Source organism: Chelonia mydas, chromosome 7, assembly GCF_015237465.2.
Source record: "Chelonia mydas isolate rCheMyd1 chromosome 7, rCheMyd1.pri.v2, whole genome shotgun sequence".
NCBI lineage: Eukaryota > Metazoa > Chordata > Testudines > Cheloniidae > Chelonia > Chelonia mydas.
The window spans coordinates 527,377-547,579 of NC_057853.1; the positions used below are offsets into that span (position 1 = coordinate 527,377).

General features: G+C 48.2%; 1 protein-coding gene across 19 annotated transcripts in view; it reads left to right on the top strand.

Annotated features, from left to right (window-relative positions):
• The window catches only part of SETD5 (SET domain containing 5), a 163,263-nt gene that overhangs the window by 132,224 nt on the left and 10,836 nt on the right, over positions 1–20,203 (top strand). For 17 of the 19 annotated variants that reach the window (XR_006292476.1, XR_006292477.1, XR_006292478.1 and 14 more), the window contains one exon: positions 1,107–1,240. Coding sequence is in view for 13 of the 19 variants with exons in the window: in XM_043552109.1 (XP_043408044.1) it covers positions 1,107–1,240 (134 nt within the window). In the remaining 6 variants the exon portion in view is untranslated. Of the gene's footprint in view, positions 1–1,106; positions 1,242–20,203 lie in introns of those variants that run through there. The other 2 variants (XR_006292479.1, XR_006292480.1) reach the window with 1 other exon arrangement.

Below are 20,203 nucleotides of genomic sequence, written 5' to 3' on the forward strand. Positions count from 1 at the left end.
GTAATGCGGCCCCTCACGGATCCGTGACTGGGGCACCCAGGCACTGCTATACTACATATTAAATAACAAGAATACACCTTTAGAAACTGCATGATCCACTGGACAGACTGTTACTCAGGAGACCGGGGTTCTGTTCCTGGCTCTGCCATTGTCCTGCAGTGTGACTTGAGGCAAGTCACTTATCTCTTAAAAAGAAAAGGAGTACGAAAGCTTATGCTCAAATAAATTGGTTAGTCTCTAAGGTGCCACAAGTACTCCTTTTCTTTTTGCGAATACAGACGAACACGGCTGCTACTCTGACACTTATCTCTTGTTTTCCTCTTTGGGGCTGAGATTTTCACTGTGTGTTTGGACTGTGGGTAACACTATGTTGTACCAATTTTGTGTGGGCCTCTAAGTGCTACAATATTAAAAACAAAAAACAAATTGGACAAGGAAAACAGGAATGGAAAGTAGCATTTATAGGCAAAATGGCTAAGTTATCACTGCTCCAGGAACCTTGCTTTTGCTGATTATATTTTAACAAAGCTACCTTAATGTTGTATTATTATAGTGTGTTGCATTAAACTGCTTTTTCAGTGCAAAAAAACCCTCATTTCCATATGGTGACTATATCTAGACTTATGTATCCTAGGATTTCCAAAATGCTGTTAAATTTTGATACCCTTTTCTGAGAGAGGAGGACCCACACTCACTTAGACCACAATGAAACATTAAATATCTCACAATCATTTGACAACAAAGAGCAGAGATCTCATTGCACCAGTGCAGTACTTTAGAAAACACTTCACAGTAGTCCTATTTGGTAGCCAGCAACTGACAGAGTAAAATCCACCAGGGTTGTTGACATCACAAAAGCAGTGCAGTACCTTAATTCTCATAATTGTCTGGTGAACCCATTCTTCTACCACCCCTGCACCTCTGTATGGCAGGGACTTGCACTCCAGCCCTGACTTCATGCTAATCGTTCTAAGCAGAATATTTTAAGAGCTTAAAAACAAAGCCCTCTTGTAAGTGTATCAAGGGGCCCACAACCCGCACACCTTGGTCATTGTGCTCAAAGATGTGTAGTAACAGCCCTCAACTCTTATTGCTTCCTCTTTCAGGATGGTCCCCACATCTGTGGAGCGGCTTCGAGAGGGCCGTGGTATTCTCGAGAAGGTTCTGCGCAGTGGTGCAAAGATATCCCAGAGAGGAGAGCCCTCACCAACAGGTGACAGCACTGCTGAGAGAGATCCAGGTAAACAGATGAGCCTTTTGAAGGAAAGCTGCATTTCATACTTAGGTGGAACTGACTCTGTTCAGAATAGAATTAGCTGCAGCCTTAGCTCTCAGGTAAGAGTGGCACCTCCATGTTTGACATCACCAGTATCCTATGGGAGCCTTTCCTTGAGCACATTTTCCTCCTGAATCAAACAAGACCCTTAAGTCTTCTTCCCTCACCCTTCAGGCCTAGAAAGCCTTGAAGTTGACTACAGCGTTCGATATAAGTAGGGGCATTGCCAGCAGATCAAGGGACGTGATCGTTCCCCTCTGTTTGACATTGGTGAAACCTCATCTGGAGTACTGTGTCCAGTTGTGGGCCCCACACTACAAGAAGGATGTGGAAAAATTGGAAAGAGTCCAGCGGAGGGCAACAAAAATGATTAGGGGACTGGAACACACGACTTTTAAGGAGAGGCTGAGGGAACTGGGATTGTTTAGTCTGCGGAAGAGAAGAAAGCAGCTATCAAATCCCTCCTCATTCAACTACCTGAAAGGGGGTTCCAAAGAGGATGGATCTAGACTGTTCTCAGTGGTAGCAGATGACCGAGCAAGGAGTAATGGTCTCAAGTTGCAGTGGGAGAGGTTTAGGTTGGATATTAGGAAAAACTTTTTCACTAGGAGGGTGGTGAAACACTGGAATGGGTTCCTTATGGAGGTGGTGGAATCTCCTTCCTTAGAGGTTTTTAAGGAGAGGCTTGACAAAGCCCTGGCTGGGGTGATTTAGTTGGGGGTTGGTCCTGCTTTGAGCAGGGGGTTGGACTAGATGACTTCCTGAGGTCCCTTCCAACCCTGAGATTCTGTGATCCCACAACTATATCACAGATTTGCTCTTTGACTTTGGACAAACCACCCTTGGCCTCAGTTTTCCTCTTCCTGTACAATGGGGATAATACTGGCATCAGGAAGCTGGTGGAGTTAATTAGCTGTACAGTTCTCTGAAGATACCAAGCACCAAATTTCCTCACAAAAAGTAAGCTGAGAATTATAGACACTTTAAACTCAGGAAACAGGTAGTTAAGGTTCCAATCATAGTCTTAATTCTGACCCTTTATTTCCTGCCACCTACCAAGTGAAGATCCTGGTCAGTCGTGAAGTTCACCTAACCTCTTGCTTATATCATTTTGAAGAATTTGACCTTCAGTTACATGTAGCTATCCTTCCCATCTCTGGGTATAGGGGAGCCCTCACTGTGTGTCAGGGTTCTGGGGTTTGAGGGTATTCAGGAAAGGGGTCCCTGAATGCTCTCACCCTCTGCTTACTAAGACTCTGGGTGGATCTACAAATATAACAAATGACCCTAAGATGTCAGGGTCAACTGAACTGAACAGAGCTCCTTCAAAACCACCTTAGTGGTGTACCTACCATCATCAGACAAAGGCCTGAGATCAACAAACTCAGGCTATATCAGAGCAGCAGGGAAAGCAAGTACCAGGAGCACTGCAATGTTATGGTTGAAATCCTGGCCCAATTGAAGTCAAAGGGAGTTTTGTCATTGACTGACTTCAAAGGGGCTGGGATTTTAACACAAAAGAGACAGTGGTCTTGTGGTTAAGGAACTGGACTTGAGCTCAAAAGGTCTGGATTTAATTCCTGGTTCTTGGAACTGGCTCCTACTGTGACCATGAGCAAGTCACTTAATCTCTATGTCTCAGTTCCCCATCTGTAAAATGGAACCTTTACCCTTTCTATTTAGATTTCAGACTTTTGGGGGGCAGAGATTATCTTTTACAATGACCAGCACAATAGGATTCTGATCTCACTTGAGACCTAGAACAAATCGTTGTGGACATTATTAAGCAACTTAAAAATACTGGAGAGAGAGCAAGCTTTGCCCCCAGTTGCTTATATGTAGAAGCTCACAGGAGAGGCACTCCAACAGATCTCTCTGTCCATTGGTAACTTGTAAAAGGGGCTGAGTATCTCAGGTAGCCAGGACCCAAGTCATGTGGGGATTTATAGATCAAATCAACACCTAGATTGCACCTAGAGGTAAGTTGGGAATCAGTGCAGACTCTAGAGAACAAGCATTACGTTCCCTCCAGCTAATGCTAGTTAGCAGGCTTCTGCATTCTGCACTAGCTGAAATTTTGAAGTGGTTGTCTTCTGCCCCCACACAGCTGGAGGAAGTGTCTCCACCTCCCCTTACTGAAGAGCCATGTTCAATCAGCATCATTGTGCTAGTTCTTGTTTTACAGCAAGTTTTTTGATTTACAAATGGACCAGGGTTTTCAAACAGCTAAATACTCACTATACAAGAAGTGTCCCTAGGGGTGCTCAGCTTCAGGATGTGTATGTGCCTGGGCATTTTTGAACAGAAACTTTCTTCAACACTGTCCTTAGGTCCACAGCGGCGCCCTACATACCCTCAAGCGCTGGTGTGAGGGTATATGGGGGTTGGGCCCAGTGCCACTCCAGTTCCTTCTCAACCTCCTGCAGCTTGAGAGGGAGTGTTGCAGTGTCCATGATAGATAACCATGTGGTTTTCTGCTTTATTTTCTTTATTTTTATGCTTCTTTCTTAGTAATTTTTTAATATTTAATTTTTCTGTTTAACACAGTTTTGTGGTTTGGGGGGTTTACTCCCTTCTTTCCTTTGCCCAATCTGGGCTTCTGGGTTTGGCCTCAGTCCCCTACTTCAACTAATAGGTTATGCCCAAAACCCCTGCCGGACCTGCCACAGGTCTCTTTCCCACAATGACAGACATTGAATCTGCCTCTGCTGATTTGAAGAGACTCACGTTCCCTCCAAATACGTGGTCTGCTCAAGTTTTAAAAGCAGATTTCAAAAACTTGAGGAACAGCTGAAACTGATGGAGCATTCAAGTCACCCCCTTGAACATCAGCTTTGGCTGCTCAAAGAGCTCCAGTGACTGTCTCTGCTGCAGTAAGTAGAAACCCTGGGGCCCTTCAGAACCATCCAGATCTTTTTAAAAAAATTTTCTCCAGAATGAGAATCTAAAAGAACCATATAATCATAGGACTGGAAGAGACCTTAAGAGGTCATCTAGTCCAGTCCCTGCACTCATGGCAGGACTAAGCATTATCTAGACCAGAGGTGGGCAAAATACGGCCCGTGGGCCACATCCAGCCCCTGGGACAGTCCTTCCCGGTCCTTGAGCTCCCAGCCGGGGAGGCTAGCCCCCGGCCCCTCCCCTGCTGTCCTCCCCCCTCCCCTGCAGCCTCAGCTCGCCGTGCCGCCAGCGCTCTAGATGGCACAGCTGCAAGCTCCCGCCGGGTAGCACGGCAGCGCGGCTGGCTCTGGCCAGGCGGCACGGCTGCCAGACATGCTGCTCTGAGCGGCATGGTAAGGGGAGCGGGGGGGTTGGATAAGGGGCACGGGGTCCCGGAGGGCAGTCAGGGGACAGGGAGCAGGGGCGGTTGGATGGGCGGGATAGGTGGGAGTCCCAGGGGGCCTGTCAGGGGGCTGGGGTGTGGATAGGGGGCGGAGAAGTCAGGGGACAGGGAGCGGGGGGAGGGGGTTGAATGGGGGTGGTTAGGGGCGGGAGCTTCCGGGAGGGGGTGGTCAGGAGACAAGGAGCAAAGGAGTTTGGATGGGGGGAGGTTCTAAAGGGGGTAGTCAGGAGGTGGGAAGTGGGAGGGGGTAGGAGCCAGGAGCCAGGCTGTTTGGGGAGGCACAGCCTTCCCTACCCGGCCCTCCATACGGTTTTGGAACCCCAATGTGGCCCTCAGGCCAAAAAGTTTGCCCACCCCTGATCTAGACCATCCCTGACAGGTGTTTGTCTAACCTCTTAAAAATCTCCAGCAATGGAGAGTCCCTAGACAATTTGCTCCAGTGTTTAATCACCTTGACAGTTAGGAAGTTTTCCCTAATGTTCAGCCTAAACTTCCCTTACTGCAGTTTAAGCCTCTTGCTTCTTGTCCTAGCCTCAGAGGTTAAAGGAAAACAGTGTTTCTCCCTCCTCCTTGTAACAACCTTTTATGTACTTGAAAAATGTTATCACCCCCTCACTCTTCTCTTCTCCAGACTAAACAAACCCAGTTTTTTTAATCTTCCCTCATAGGTCATGTTTTCGAGACCTTTAATCATTTTTGTTGCTCTTCTCTGGACTTTCTCCAATTTGTCCTCGTCTTTCCTGAAATGTGCTGCCCAGAACTGGACACAATACTCCAGTTGAGGCCTAATCTTGCGTCTTGCTTACAATACTCCTGCTAATACATCCCAGAATGATGTTTGGTTTTTTTTGCAACAGTGTTACACCGTTGACTCATATTTATCTCGTGATCCACTATGACCCCCAGATCCCTTTCCACAGTACTCCTTCCTTGAAAGTCATTTCCCATTTTGGATGTGTGCAACAAATTGTTCCTTCCCAAGTGGGAGTACTTTGCTGAATTCCATCCTATTTACTTCAGACCATTTCTCCAGTTTGTCCAGATCATTTTCAATTTTAATCTTATCCTCCAAAGCACTTGCAACCCCTCCCAGATTGGTATCATCTGCCAACTTTATAAGTGTACTCTCTATGCCGTTATCTAAAACATTGATGAAGATATTGAACAGAACATGGGGAAGTCAACCTCTTGGTCTGTGTCTTGTATCCCAGCACTGGTACTGCTGTGGCTTCCACCTTCTCCAATATTCAGAACCTGACACCAGTTTAAAATGCCATGCCATGTACCAAGAAGTCATCTGTTAAACAACATAGAGTGGCATTGCTGTTAGCACCAGACTCAGTACATTTGAAGCATAAAAACTCTTCTAAAACGAAACCAAAATCATCATTGGTACAGTCTTCTGCAGCCAGTCAAGGAAAACGCCCAGACCACGCTTCGGTACTGTCTCCAATACCCCTACATATACTGACTCCTGAGGTTTCCTATCCAGAGTCCCTCGTACTGTCCAGGTGCCTTTCGCAGAAGGACCTTCAGATTCTGAGTCTCCATTGCTGAGAGGTACTGAGACACATTCCCCACTGATACCGACTTACCTCCCAGAGTCACTAAGAGGCGTTTCAGCCAGTACCAACATATCCTCCTGTGGAACTATCTCATCAGCCAGCGAAGTCTCTGCTTCCATACCAGTGCGGTTACCAGACCCACTCCAGCCCCCAGTACCAGCGTAGTCTTTGATAGCAGCACCATTTGTCCCTCAAGTGGACACAGGAGATGACACTGCGTCTGATTCTCAGAAGTCTGTACAGGGCTCCTCCACCTTCCCATTCCGGCTTCCCTCCCTTGAGGTGCACCCCAAGGAAGAAATTCCCAGCAGGAGATACGCCCAGCAATCTTGGGGTCCTGCCTTTTCTCTTATGCCCCACCACAATGGGCTTATTAGAACCCATGGGCCTCTTATGGCAAGGAGTTCTACACAGTTCCATCTCATAAGAGGGCATGTCAAGAGCAGCAATCACCGACCCTGGTTCCTGCTCGACCGGAGGACTTATAGAGGATCAAGAGCCAGGTGGGGAAGAAGAAAAAACATCTTCCCATAAATCCTCCTTGCCATACAAGGCTGTTATGCCTCCCCCACTAATGATTTCAAGGCCTTCTGAAACGGATCGCAGAGGCCTTGCAGATCCCATTGGAAGAGATACAGGAACCCAACATTCCCTGCTCCAGATGCCTCCTCAGGGCAAAATTGCCTTGCCCATCAATGATGCTCTGCTGTCTCCAGCCCCTAAGGTGTGAGGTAAATTCCAGCTACTCTACCACCTACTGTAAATGTGCTGATTAAAAAATGCAGTATTCCACCCAAAGGCTCAGGGTATTTTTTTTTCTCCCACCCTAAACCTAACTCCCTGGTTGTGAAGGCCACTGACGAATGAAACCAACGTCAGTCCTGCTCAGCGCCATCCGAGAGGGAGCTAAAATGGCTAGATCTTGGCCATGAAAGCTGCTCCTCAGCCTCTTTGTGGTTCAGAGTAGCCATTTACCAGGCCCTGATGGCAAAACATGATTTTACAAATTGAGTTTTTGTCTTTTGCGCACCTGCCACAGGACCAGAGGGAACAATTTCACCCCACCGATAATAGAACCCCAGACAATCTCCAAGCTTCTCTCCTGATCTTGCTCAATGGCTGCCAATACAGTTGCATGTTCTGTATCTATGGCAGTGATCATGCATCAAACATCTTAGTTCCAGTTTTCCCCAGGAGGTACAAAACACTGCTGAGGACCGTACCTTGAAAGGACCCAAGCTGTTGAGGGAGGCCACAGACAGGTCCCTTCATTCACTAAAAGGCTCCTGTATGACACTGATCTCTGGGCATCTGTACGACTGTGACAAAGAGAAAATATAAGATCAGAGGCAGCTCAACAATCTTGTCCAGTCCACTATTAACCCATGAAGCCAGCTGAACCCCCATCTCCCCCCAGGAAGAAGCCTATATTCACCAAGAAGGGGGCCATCCTTCATAGTCAATGACATCTTAGAAGCAACCATTTTGACCTGTTGGTTGAAGGTCAAGCACTATCTCCTATTCCGGATCCTACAATGCATCTTTCTCCATCCACCCTTATGGAGATTCTCTCAACCGCGTTCTGTCCTTATGGGAACTCATCACCTCAGACAGATGGATCCTGGAGGTGAGTCCTACAGGCTGTTCCGTCCAGTTCAGCTCATCCTGCGTGCCCTCCCTCCGTCCGTCTTCAGGAACCCTTCACATGAGTCTCTTGAGGCAGGAGGTGCAGTCCTGCCTAGTCAAACCTGTTCCACTGGCCTTCATCAGGAAATGATCCTATTCCCAGTACTTCCTCATCCCCAAGGAAAATGTGGGGTGGAGAGCAGTTCTGGATCTCAGGGCTTTAAACATCTTTATCTGCTCTCAACAGTTCAGAATGGTCACTCTAGCAGCACTGCTTCCCTCCATGGATCCAGAAGATGGGTTGGTTTGTCTCCCTTGCCTTTAGGATGCTTATTTTCATATAGCCGGACACACCTTGTACAAACGTTTCCTACATTTTGTTGTTGGCAGGGACCGCTGACAATACCATGTCCTGCCCTTTGGCCTCTCCGCTGTCCCAAGGTCTTTATCAAAGTCCTCTTGGCCATCGCAGCCTATCTCTGCCAGATGGGAATAATCATCTTTGCTTACCTGGACGATTGGCTCCTGAAGAGTCACTCATTTCTTGAAGTACAAATAGCAACCAACAAGGGCCCTATCCCTGTTCCATTTCCTGGACCTCTGCCTTGGCATGGAAAAGTCTACACTCGCGCGCAAAAAACATAGACTTTGTTGGGGCCACGCCAGATTCCTCTACCACCACCAGAGCATGCTTGCTAACAGACAGGTTTTCCACAAAGTCCAGCCCCATTTCAACAGTACAGCAGAGCCTGCAAACCACAGAAATGGCTTGCCTGCAACTCCTGGGTTGTATGGCAGCCTGTATGTTTGTGACACCCTTAGCAAGGATACGCTTTCTGTGTCTTCAAGCCTGGCTGAGAACCATCTACACTTCCAACAGTACAGTCTATCCAAGTGGGTGTCCATACCTCAGAGAGTTATCAGTTTTCTCAGTTGGTGGAAAGGTCCCCAAAAGGTATGGGTGGGAGTTCCATTTTAGCAGCCCCTTCCCACAAGGATCATCTTTACATATGCCTCCCTGCTAGACTGGGGCATGCACTTCCAAGGCTTCACAGTGTAGGTCAAATGGGCCCACAGGAGGCAATCCTCCATATCAGCATCCTGGAACTCAGGATAGTGTTATGCTTGCCCGCAGTTCCTTTCCCATGTCGGGCCACGCAACCAGAATAATGATGGACAACAGAGCAGCAATATATTATCTCAACTGACAAGGAGTAGCAAGATCACATTCGTTATGTGCCGAATCCATAAGATTATGGAACTGGTGCATATCAGCAATCACATACAGATCTCAGTGGTTACTACCAGGACTGCAGAATACAGTGGCAGACCTCCCTCTGCCTCAACCACAAGTGGGAGCTGAATGATATGGTATGTCGAAGGACACATCTTACCTGGGGCCATCCGGAGATAGGTCTCTCCATGACACCATCCAGTGCAGATGATTCTGTTCAGGAGGCGAGGGAGCACAGCAGGCACTTGACGGGAGGTGCCCTAGTCATCTTTTGACCCCATGTATCTCTGTATGATCATCTCCCGACACCATCACTACTCAAGGTCCAGATCAGAAACAGGAGAAATTAGTAGCCCTCCACATTGCAGCATCATGACCAAGGCAGGTATGGTTTCCAGAGCTTGTTTGCATGTCTCAGCAACTGCCTCCACCTTCCCCTGACAGCAGAGTTCTTCCCATGGAGTTGGGATTGCTCCCAACCTTCCCCTCAAGGCCTGACTACTAGATGGCTCTCTGGTATAGAACAAGACCGCTCTCCAGAGGGACAAACAGTGCTGCTCCATAGTGGAGAACCTACCTTCAGCGGTGGAAACATTTTCATTTTTGGTGCAGCTGCCAATCTATACCTCCTGTTGAGTCTTGTCTGACACACATTTTTGATTATCTGCTAAATTTAAAAACCACAGGATTATCGCTGAGCTCAGTTAAGGTTAGTTTGGCAGCTGTCACAACTTTTCACCTCCTAGTGAGGGGTTTTCAGTCTTCACTCATCCACTGACTGACATTTATTAAAGGCCTGTTCAACCATTTTCCTCCTCTCAAAGAACCTACTCTACAGTCGGACCTCATCTTAGTCCCTACTGCACTGAGGAAACATCCATTAGAACCTGTGGGGAGCTATCCCCCTCCAAGGGTGATAGCTCATTCCACCAGGGTCTCGTCTACCATGTGGCCCTACTAAAACATATGTATCTCAGACATCTTCAAGCCAGACACCTGGTCTTCGGCACCCCCTTTCCAGCGCTATACTCTCAAACCTGCTTTCAGAGCCAATACGGCCTTTGGTGATTCTGTTCTATACTCTACTGAATCGGCCTCCTTAGCACCCTTCTCCGTAATTGAAGTACTGCTCAGGAATAACCTCACGTGGAACACTTTTATAGGGACTCTACTTGAAGAAGGAGAGGTTACTTACCTTCTACAGTAAGTGGAGTTCTTTGAGATGTGACTCCATATGGGTCTTCCACTGCCCGCCCTCCTTTCCCTCTGCCTTGGAGTTTTCTGATTGTTCTTTTTTAGTAGAGAAAAAACTAGAGTGGCAGCAGGTCCACACCCTTACCCCGGAGCATGACAGTGTGTTGGTCACAGGCTCTGACCTACAGATGCTGCTTCTGAAAGTCTCTCATCAAGAGGGCATGGGCATGTTCTGGTGTGGAGCACCCATAGAGACTTACTTCTCAGAGAACTCCAGTTACTGTACAAGGTAAGTAACGTTTCCTTTTTTTTGGCCTTTCATAATTCAGAAAAAGTCTCCTCTCATTAGCCTTAAATTTGCAAAAAAAATTCTCCTCTGGGAAGAGTTTTATTAATGCATACAGCACTCTCAGCCTGTGTGGCACTTTACAGACATAAAGCGACAGCTCCTAGCACTGAGGGCCTTGCATCTAAATTTGACATGTCAGAGCAGAGGATGACTATAAATGGCAAGAGCATCAGAACACGGGTGTTAGCTCTTGGTCTTATAAAGCGTTTTTTTAAAAGTTTGCCCTTTAATAATAAAATTAGGAACAATCTCTGGCATGACTCTTTACAGGGGCACAAAGGCCAGGGCAGCCAGGACGCTCTGTTCTCCGTTACACAGCACTGAGACAGAACCTGGCAAGTGTCCAACCTGCTAGTTCTTAGCTTTGGCTAAATTTCTTCAAACTCTTCCCCAAAAAACTCTTTGTAACACTTCTGATTTTCTGATGTACAGCCTTCCTGAATTAAATCGACTCACCTGTACCGAATATTTTACAGTCAGCATCTGTGTACAGGGATTCTCAACATGAGGGATTCAAACCTTCAGGCTTCAAGCTGCACCCATCCTGCAGTGGACTAATTCCTCTGAAATATGGACCCAGCAGGTGCCTCATCTGCTTAGGAGAGTCCCAGAAAACAAGCAGGTCTTCAGTATTGCCATTCTTTCTCTGTAAGAACACACAAGCTTCAGGAAGCATGGTTGAAGCTTCGTTTCTTGGAACAGTCTATGAAGGTCTCTTCAGATCCTGAGAAGATGAGATTCAGGGTCCAAGTAGTGGACAAGGTAACTTCACCAGCATCTGATCTAGCAAAGCATCAATTCCAAAGACCAGCATGGAGAAGAGACCACTGAGGAAAGACCCGGCACCAAAGAAGGAGCACATGAGCGCAGCAGGTGCTATCAGCACCAAAGCAGATGATGACAGTCTCAGGATCAGTCTGACACTGAGCAGGGCTGCTCTGAACATAGAGGCAGAGCTCAGTGTCCTTCCATGAGGACAGGGACCACCTGATGCCTCAAAAGATAAAGCCACCAAACGCCACACAGCATTTAGGACTAATAAGGAATACCCCGCAGCACAAAATAAGCCTTCTCTGACACCGATCCCAGCTCCAGCAACTCATCCCTGAGCAACAACACTGCAGCTGAAAATGAGCTACTACGAAAACCAGGGCCATCAGTACTGAGGCATCTACGGGTGCCAGTGCAAGTCCCTGAGTACACTGTATACCTTGGCACCACCCATGGAGAAGGTCTGTTCCTTTCCATCACCAGGGCATACATTCTCAGCACCTTCAAGCACGGAAACCTCCTCCTCTGAGATCTGTGGTAAACATCACTGAGAGGTCTGCCAGCTCTCCTCATAGCACTTAGCTGCTGTCTCATTAGCAATGACATTGGACTGACCACTACCAGTCAAGCTAGCTATACCTCTGTTGCATACTGCCATGGCCCTCTTGGGTTTCCTGGGCCTATTCTCACAGGCCTCTCTGAGCGGTCTCCAACACATTCTAGGAAGAGATCACTTTCCCTGCCTGCTCCTCTGGCCAGACCACCAGGGCAGAGCAACAGCAACATCCTGTTTCACTACCAAAGGTCCTGACTACTTCTTCACCCAACAAGGCGGTGATCTCAGCATGAGATGACTTCATAAATTCCAAGGCCAGAAGAGCCCATTGTGATCATCTAGTTTGACCTCCAGTATAACACAGGCCAGAGAACTTCACCAATGTGTTTCCTAGAGCTCCTTAAAAGAGTTGCTGAGACTCTGGAGAAAGAGAGACTTCAATCACATCAGAGAAATCTCATAAGTTGTTTGATGATCTGACAGCTCCCAGTCCACCCAGAACCATCCTCCACATAAATGAGGAGTTGCTCGACCTGGCAAAGACCCTGTCAGTGGTCGCTGGCCGCAGTAACAATGACTGCAAAATGACTGGAGAAACGGTGCCAGGTCCCTCAGCCTGGGTTTGAGTACTTATATGCCCATCCCAGCCCAGGCTTCTTAGTCATTACAGTGCTCCAGGAAAAATCTAAATCAAACAATAACCCCTAAGGACAAAGAAGCAAACAGCTTAACCTGCTTGGGAGAAAATCTTACTCCTTTGCCTCTTTTATAAGTCCAAGTGGCAAACTACCCAACATTCCTGGCCAAAAATGACTTTTGGGGCTGGGGTAGCGTTGACATCTTCTCTCTCAAAATAAGGGCAATACTCAAGAAAGGCCAGTTAGTGGCAGACAACTTTACAGGCAGAAATGGACTTCTCCAATGCTGCAGCCAGGTCTATGGACATGGCGGTGACTGTGCACACAGCATTCTGGTTTCAAGCATCAGGCATCTCTAGGGAGATACGGGCCATGATCAAGGATGCCCTTTGAGGACACAGACTCAAAGCCCACCTGGGGACTTGCACACCAGCCCCATATCACAAGCCTTACCGTCCTTAACCCAAGTTGAGACAATAGGTACCATCCTTTCACTCCAAGCAACCCAAGTACCGTTCCATGAAGAAACGAAAATACAATAGGAGTTGTCAGCCTTCTGCCTCCATGACATCCCCTGACCCTACAGCACTTCAACAGATGTGACAGGACTCAGGAGCCACACTAGTTTCAGTCCAGAGAGCACCCCTTTGGAAGCTACCTCGCCCCATGCCACCGAGCATGGTGAGCAATGACATCAGACAGATGGGTGCTAGAGATCATCTCCTCCTCCAATTGCACCGCCAAATTCAGAGGAATGGGCTTCTGCTCTGACTATTTCCTTATTCAGAAGAGGGCCTTCATCTTATCCTAGAACAGAGGAGACTCAACTAATGCACATGCCATCTCAGGTTTAGGATGGTCATGCTCATATCCACCATTCCATCTCTCTAGGATCTAGACTAGTTGTTGGCTCTCGACTTGCAGGATGCATACATCCACATTGCCGTCCACCTCGCACACAGGAAGTATCTGAGATTCATACTGTGCAGCCAATCATTGCCTATGCAGGTGTCACATTCTGGAGTGCAATCCAGACCAGTGAGAAGTTGTCGCTGCCTGCCCCTTAGCCCGGGGTGCCTCACAGTGATTTGCTGTGTGGCTTCCAACCAGGGCTACTCACCACTAGCCTACCAGCATGCAGGTCACACCCTGAGTGTCTGTGTGCTAGACAGTCCCTGTTCAGCAGCCTGTCAGCAGCCATGCTTTGGCTTCCACCAGTCTGGGTAACCACTAGCAGGGTGACCCCAACATACTCCCAGTCCTGAATTTTCCCAAAAACCTGTGTTGTGCGCCGTCCATCTCTCTCCTTAAAGTGTAAACCTCAGTTAAACTAGCAAGTTGTGTATAAATCCTATTTCGACTACACCACTGTCACATTCTGAGGTGCAATCCAGACCAGGGAGTGTTTGTCACCACCTGCCCCATAACTTTGGGAGCTAGAAATTCAAAGCATTGTGAGGCACTGAAGGCTATGGGACAGGTGGTGACCCAATCTCTCCCTGGTCTGGATTGCACCCCAGAATCTGACAACAGGGTACTGCTCTTTGGCCTCTCCACAGCACAGGTTGTAGTCACAATGTGCATGGCAATGGTGGCAGCCCGCGTAGGGAACTGATGTCGACTTGTGTTTGAACAGTTGGCTGATGATGGTCTCCCAGCAGAAGACCGCAGCAACCCTGGAGTAAATTCTCATGAAAGCTCCTTCACTGGAGGTTTCCAAAGGAGGCTGGAGACGTCCGTCTGGGATGGTTTAACACAACAAATCCTGCCTCTTGGCAGGGGTCAGACTGCATGACTCTTGCAGTGCCTGCTAACCCTGTGGTTCTATGAAATGCTCTCTCTGCTCTCCTGGTGAGGAGTCTTTGTGAACTACTAAGCTGGCAATGGGCGACGGGTGGATCACTTGATAATTACCCGTTCTGTTCATTCCCTCTGGGGCACCTGGCATTGGCCACTGTCAGCAGACAAGACACTGGACTGGATAGACCTTTGATCTGACCAGTATGGCCGTTCTCGTGGTAAATCATCTGTCACCATCACAGACAATAGAGTTTGTAGGGGCTGTGATTGACTCTTGATCACAGAGAGCTCACCTGCAAGAGGCCAGGTTTCAGACACCAGCAAGGGACCTAAGATCAAACTCAACAACAACAGTGCGTTCGTGTCTGGGGCTGCTCAGCCGCATGTCAGCATGCATGTATGTGACACTCCCATGATAGATCTATTTACCACAGAGGACAGTGCTAAGTGCCTATAATTCGGCTCCAGAGGAAGCATGAGTCCAAGCTTCTTACAAACTGCTTGCCTGCTACAGTGGGCTCCAAACTTCCTGTATGCCTTTACCCCAATCTCCCTGATCTCCATAGACAGCACAAGGCCGCACTTCTCCTGATAGCTTCCTACTGGCCTAGGCATATTTCCATCCATCTCCCAATCTGCTCAGACATGATATCCCAGCACAGTGGCCCAATATTGCACCTCGACCCACATTAGTTGAATCTGACCTGAAAGTTGGCTGGCTGCATACCACTGGCAGACTGTTCTCAATAAGAAATCCTCGTGCAGTGCAGAAAGCAGTCTGTTGGGAAGACCTACTCCTTCAAGTGAAAATGGTTCTCCATATGGAAAATCCAGCATCATCTGGAACCTGTTGATGCTCCAATACCCCAGATTCTTGACTGTATGCTTCACCTGAAACAGGCTAGCTTGGCATTTAATTCAGTCAGAGTCCACTTTCCAACAGTATTAGTGTGTCACACTCCGATACAGTCATACTCAGTCTTGTCACATCTGACAGTATTGAGATTTCGCAAGGGCCTGCCACATACTTACTTGTCTGGCAGAGACCTGACTCCTACATGGGGTCTCAGCTTACTCCTCCTAAAGTTCATGGAGCTTCCATTCACACCACTGTCAGAGTGTTCAATACATCTTCTTATGCTTAAGCTAGTCTTCCTGGTAGCTATCACAGCACAGTGTGTCCACTAGCTCCATGTCCTCCTGGCCAGACCTCTTTACACTTCTTTCTCAGGGGCAAGCTAGTTCTGAGAAGCGATGTCTCTTGCCTGTTTCCAGAGTCTTGCTTTCTTACCTGGACAGGACCAAATGCTTCCTCGTCTCTTTGTGGCTATATCTGGCTTGTTGAAAGGCAGCCATCTCATCACAGAGAATTTAAGTGGATCATAGAAATGCAGGGCTGGAAGCGATTTTGAGAAGTCATCAAGTCCAGTCCCCTTCACTGAGGCAGGACTACACCATCTCTGACAGGTGTTTGTCCAACCTGTTCTTTAAAACCTGCAGTTACAGGGATTCCACAGCCTCCCTTGGGAGCCTATTCCAGAGGTTCGCTACCCTGTATAGTTAGAAAACTTTTCCTAGTATCTAACCTACATCTCCCTTGCAGCAGATTATAAACCCAATACTACTTGTAATACCTTTTGTTGTTATGGAGAACTGTTGATCACTCCTCCTTTATAACGGCCCTTAACAGATTTGAAGGTTTATCAGGTCGGTCCCTCAGTCTTCTTTTCTTAAGACTAAATATGCCCAGTTTTTTTAACCTTTCCTCATAGGACGGGTTTTCTAAACCTTGTATAGTTTTTGTCACTCTCCTCTGGACTCTCACCAATTTGTCCACATCTTTCCTAAAGTGTGGTGCCCAGAATTGGGCACAGCCCTCCAGCTGAGGCCTCGCTAGTGCTGAATAGGGCAGGACAATTGCTTCTTGTCTTACATACAACACTGCTCCAGTTAATACACACCAGAATGTTAGCCTTTTCACAACTGTAGGATATTGTTGACTCATTCAGTTTGTGATCCACTGTAACTCCCAGGTACTTTTCAGCTGTATTACTGCCTAGCCAGGTAGTCCTCATTTTGTAATTGTGCATGTGATTTTTTTTTTCCCTCTTCCTAAGTGAAGTACTTTGCACTTGTCTTTATTGAATTTCATCTTCTTGAATTCAGATCAATTCTCTAATTTGTCAAGATGGTTTTAGATTCTAATCCTGCCCTCCAAAGTGCCAGCCTCTCCTCCCACCTTAGTGTCATTTGCAAATTTTGTAAGCTTCTCTTCACTCCATTATCTAAGTCAGGGGTTGGCAGCCTTTCAGAAGTGGTGTGCAGAGTCTTCATTTATTCACTTTAATTTAAGGTTTCACGTGCCGGTAATACATTTTAATGTTTTTTAGAAGATCTCTCTCCGTATAAAAGTCTCTATATTATATAACTAAACTATTGTTGTTATGTAAAATAAACAAGGTTTTCAAAATGTTTAAGAAGCTTCATTTAAAATTAAATTAAAATGTTGATCTTATGCCGCCGGCCCACTCAACCCGCTGCTGGGCTGGGGTTCCGTTCACCTAGGCCAGCAGCGGGCTGAGCAGGGCCGGCGGCCGGGACCCCAGGCCGGCAGCGGGCTGAGCGGGGCTGGCGGCTGGGACCCCAGGCCGGGCAGCGGGCCGAGTGGCTCGGGGGTTCCATCCCCCAGCTCCTGCCAGCCGGGATCCCGGCTGCTGGACCCGCTCAGCCCACTGCCGGTGTGGGGTCCCGGCCCTGCCCACATACAGTGGGTACCTACCTTGTCCCTGGTTCTGGCCCATTCTCTGCCTCTCTCTCTGCACTGAGCTGAGGGTGGGAGTGCACTGAGCACAGGGCTGGGGGTGAAGGAGCAGGCTGGGGGTTGGGGTATAGGGTCTGGCCAGGAGCTAGAATGAGGGAGGGGGCTCAGGGTTGGGGCAGGAGGTTTGGGTGTGGAGTGCTTACCTGGGCAGCTCCCATTTGGTTGAGGGGTGCAGGTGGGGGTGGGGGGTGCAGGAGCTCCCGTTTGGTGCTCAGGGTGGGAATGTATGGGGTGTGGGGGGGCTGGGGTTGTGGGGCGGTGCAAGGGTCAGGGCAGAGGGCTGGGAGCCTGTGAGAGGGGTGCAGGTGTCAGGGCATGGGGTGTGGGGGGGTGCCAGTCAGGGCTGGGGTCGTGGGGGGGGCTGAAGGAGTCAAGCAGAGGGCTGGATATGTGAGAGGGGGGTACAGGGCTCAGGGCAGTGGCTTGGGGGGTATGCAGGGCTCAGGGCAGAGGGCTGGGTGTGTGTGAGGGGGGGCAGGGCAGAGGGCTGGGGGTGTGGACTGGGGTTGTGGGGTGCTCACGGCAGGGGACTGGAGGGGGTATACCCCGCTTCCACCCCCCCTTCTCCAAGGCCCTGCCCCCGCTTCTTCTCTGCATCCGCTGGGAGCAGCGAGCACACTGACCCTGCTCCTCCCCCACCCCTTCGGGAGGGCCATCAGCTGATCGGCCAGCAGGGAAGGACGGAGAGGAGGAGGAGGGACAGGAACCCAGCACACTGTGGGAAGAGGCAAAGGAGCCGGCAGGACCAAGCTTCTGCCCCTTGCCCCCTGTCCCTGCGGGAGGGGGCGGGGGGCGGAGAAGAGCAGGCCGGGCTGGGCTGGGCAGGGCAGGATTTTTAATGGCACACTGCTGGTGCCGGCAGGCAGGAGCGTGCCGTCTTTGGCACGCGTGCCATAGGTTGCCGACCCCTGATCTAAGTCATTAACGAAAATATGAACTATTACAGGACCCCAGACTGATCGCTGCAGGACCCCACAAGATATACATCCTCCCAGTTTGACAGTGAACCGTTGATAACTACTCTTTACTACCATCTTTCAACATGTTGTGCAACCACCTTATAGTAATGTCATCTAGGCTATATTTCCCTACTTTGCTTATGAGACTAGCATGTGGGACTGTGTCAAAATCCTTATTAAAATCAAGATATAGCTCATCTACTGCTTCCCTTCGATCCACTGGACCAGTAATTGTGTCAAAGAAGAAACTTAAATTGGTTTTGCATGATCTGTTCTCTACAAATCCATGCTAGCTATTCCTTATATCCCTATTATCCTCTGGGTGCTTTCCTTGAGCAGGTCCTCAAGGAATCGGTTTTGAAGCACTTAAAGGAGAGGAACATGATCAGGAACAGTCAGCATGGATTCACGAAGGGCAAGTCATGACTGACCAACCTAATTGCCTTCTATGAGGAGGTAACTGCCCCTGTGGAAGAGGGGAAAGCAGTGGACATGTTATTCCTTGACTTTTTAGCAAAGCTTTTGATACAGTCTCCCACAGTGTTCTTGCCAGCAAGTTAAAGAAGTATAGGCTGGATGAATGGACTATAAGGTGGATAGAAAGCTGGCTAGATCATTGGGCTCAACGCGTAGTGATCAATGGCTCCATGTCTAGTTGGCAGTCGGTATCAAGCAGAGTGCCCCAAGGATCAGTCCTGGGGCCCGTTTTGTTCAATATCTTCATTAATGGTCTGGAGGATGGTGTGGATTGCACCCTCAGCAAGTTTGCAGATGACACTAAACTGGGAGGAGAGGTAGATACGCTGGAGGGTAGGGATAGGATACAGAGGGACCTAGACAAATTAGAGGATTGGGCCAAAAGAAATCTGATGAGGTTCAACAAGGACAAGTGCAGAGTCCTGCATTTAGGATGGAAGAATCCAATGCACTGCTACAGACTAGGGACCAAATGGCTCGGCAGCAGTTCTGCAGAAAAGGACCTAGGGGTTACAGTGGACGAGAAGCTGGATATGAGTCAACACTGTGCCCTTGTTGCCAAGAAGGCTAATGGCATTTTGGGCGCTGTATAAGTAGGAGAGTTGCCAGCAGATTGAGGGACGTGATCGTTCCCCTATGTTCGGCATTGGTGAGGCCTCATCTGGAGCACTGTGTCCAGTGTTGGGCCCCACACTACAACAAGGATGTGGAAAAATTGGAAAGAGTCCAGCGGAGGGCAACAAAAATGATTAGGGGACTGGAGCACGTGACTTATGAGGAGAGGCTGAGGGAACTGGGATTGTTTAGTCTGCGGAAGAGAAGAATGAGGGGGGATTTGATAGCTGCTTTCAACTACCTGAAAGCGGGTTCCAAAGAGGATGGATCTAGACTGTTCTCAGTGGTAGCAGATGACAGAACAAGGAGTAATGGTTTCAAGTTGCAGTGGAGGAGGTTTAGGTTGGCTATTAGGAAAACTTTTTCATTAGGAGGGTGGTGAAGCACTGGAATGGGTTACCTACGGAGGTGGTGGAATCTCCTTCCTTAGAGGTTTTTAAGGTCAGGCTTGACAAAGCCCTGGCTGGGATGATTTAGTTGGGGGATTGGTCCTGCTTTGAGCAGGGGGTGGGACTAGGTGACCTCCTGAGGTCCCTTCCAACCCTGATATGCTATTATTCTATTAAATAAATTGGTTAATAATTTGTCCCACTATTTTTCCAGGTATCATATTTAGGCTGACCAGTCTATAATTTCCTGGGTTGTCTTTGTTCTCTGTTGTAAAAATAGGTACTGTTTGCCCATCTCCAGTCCTCGGGGATCTCTCCCATCCTCCGTTCTCAAAGATAATTGCTAACAGTTCCAAAGATTGCTTCAGCTAGTTCCTTAAGTACCCTTGGATGAATTTCTTCAGGCCTGTCAACTTAAATACATCTAACTTATCTAAATATTCTTTAACGTAGTACCACCCTATTTTGGCTTGCATTCCTTTTCCCTTGTTATATTAATTGTGTTGAGTATCTGGTCACCATTAACCTTTTTAGTGAAGACTGAAGCAAAATAGGCATTAAATACCTCATCCTTCTTTGATGTCATCAAT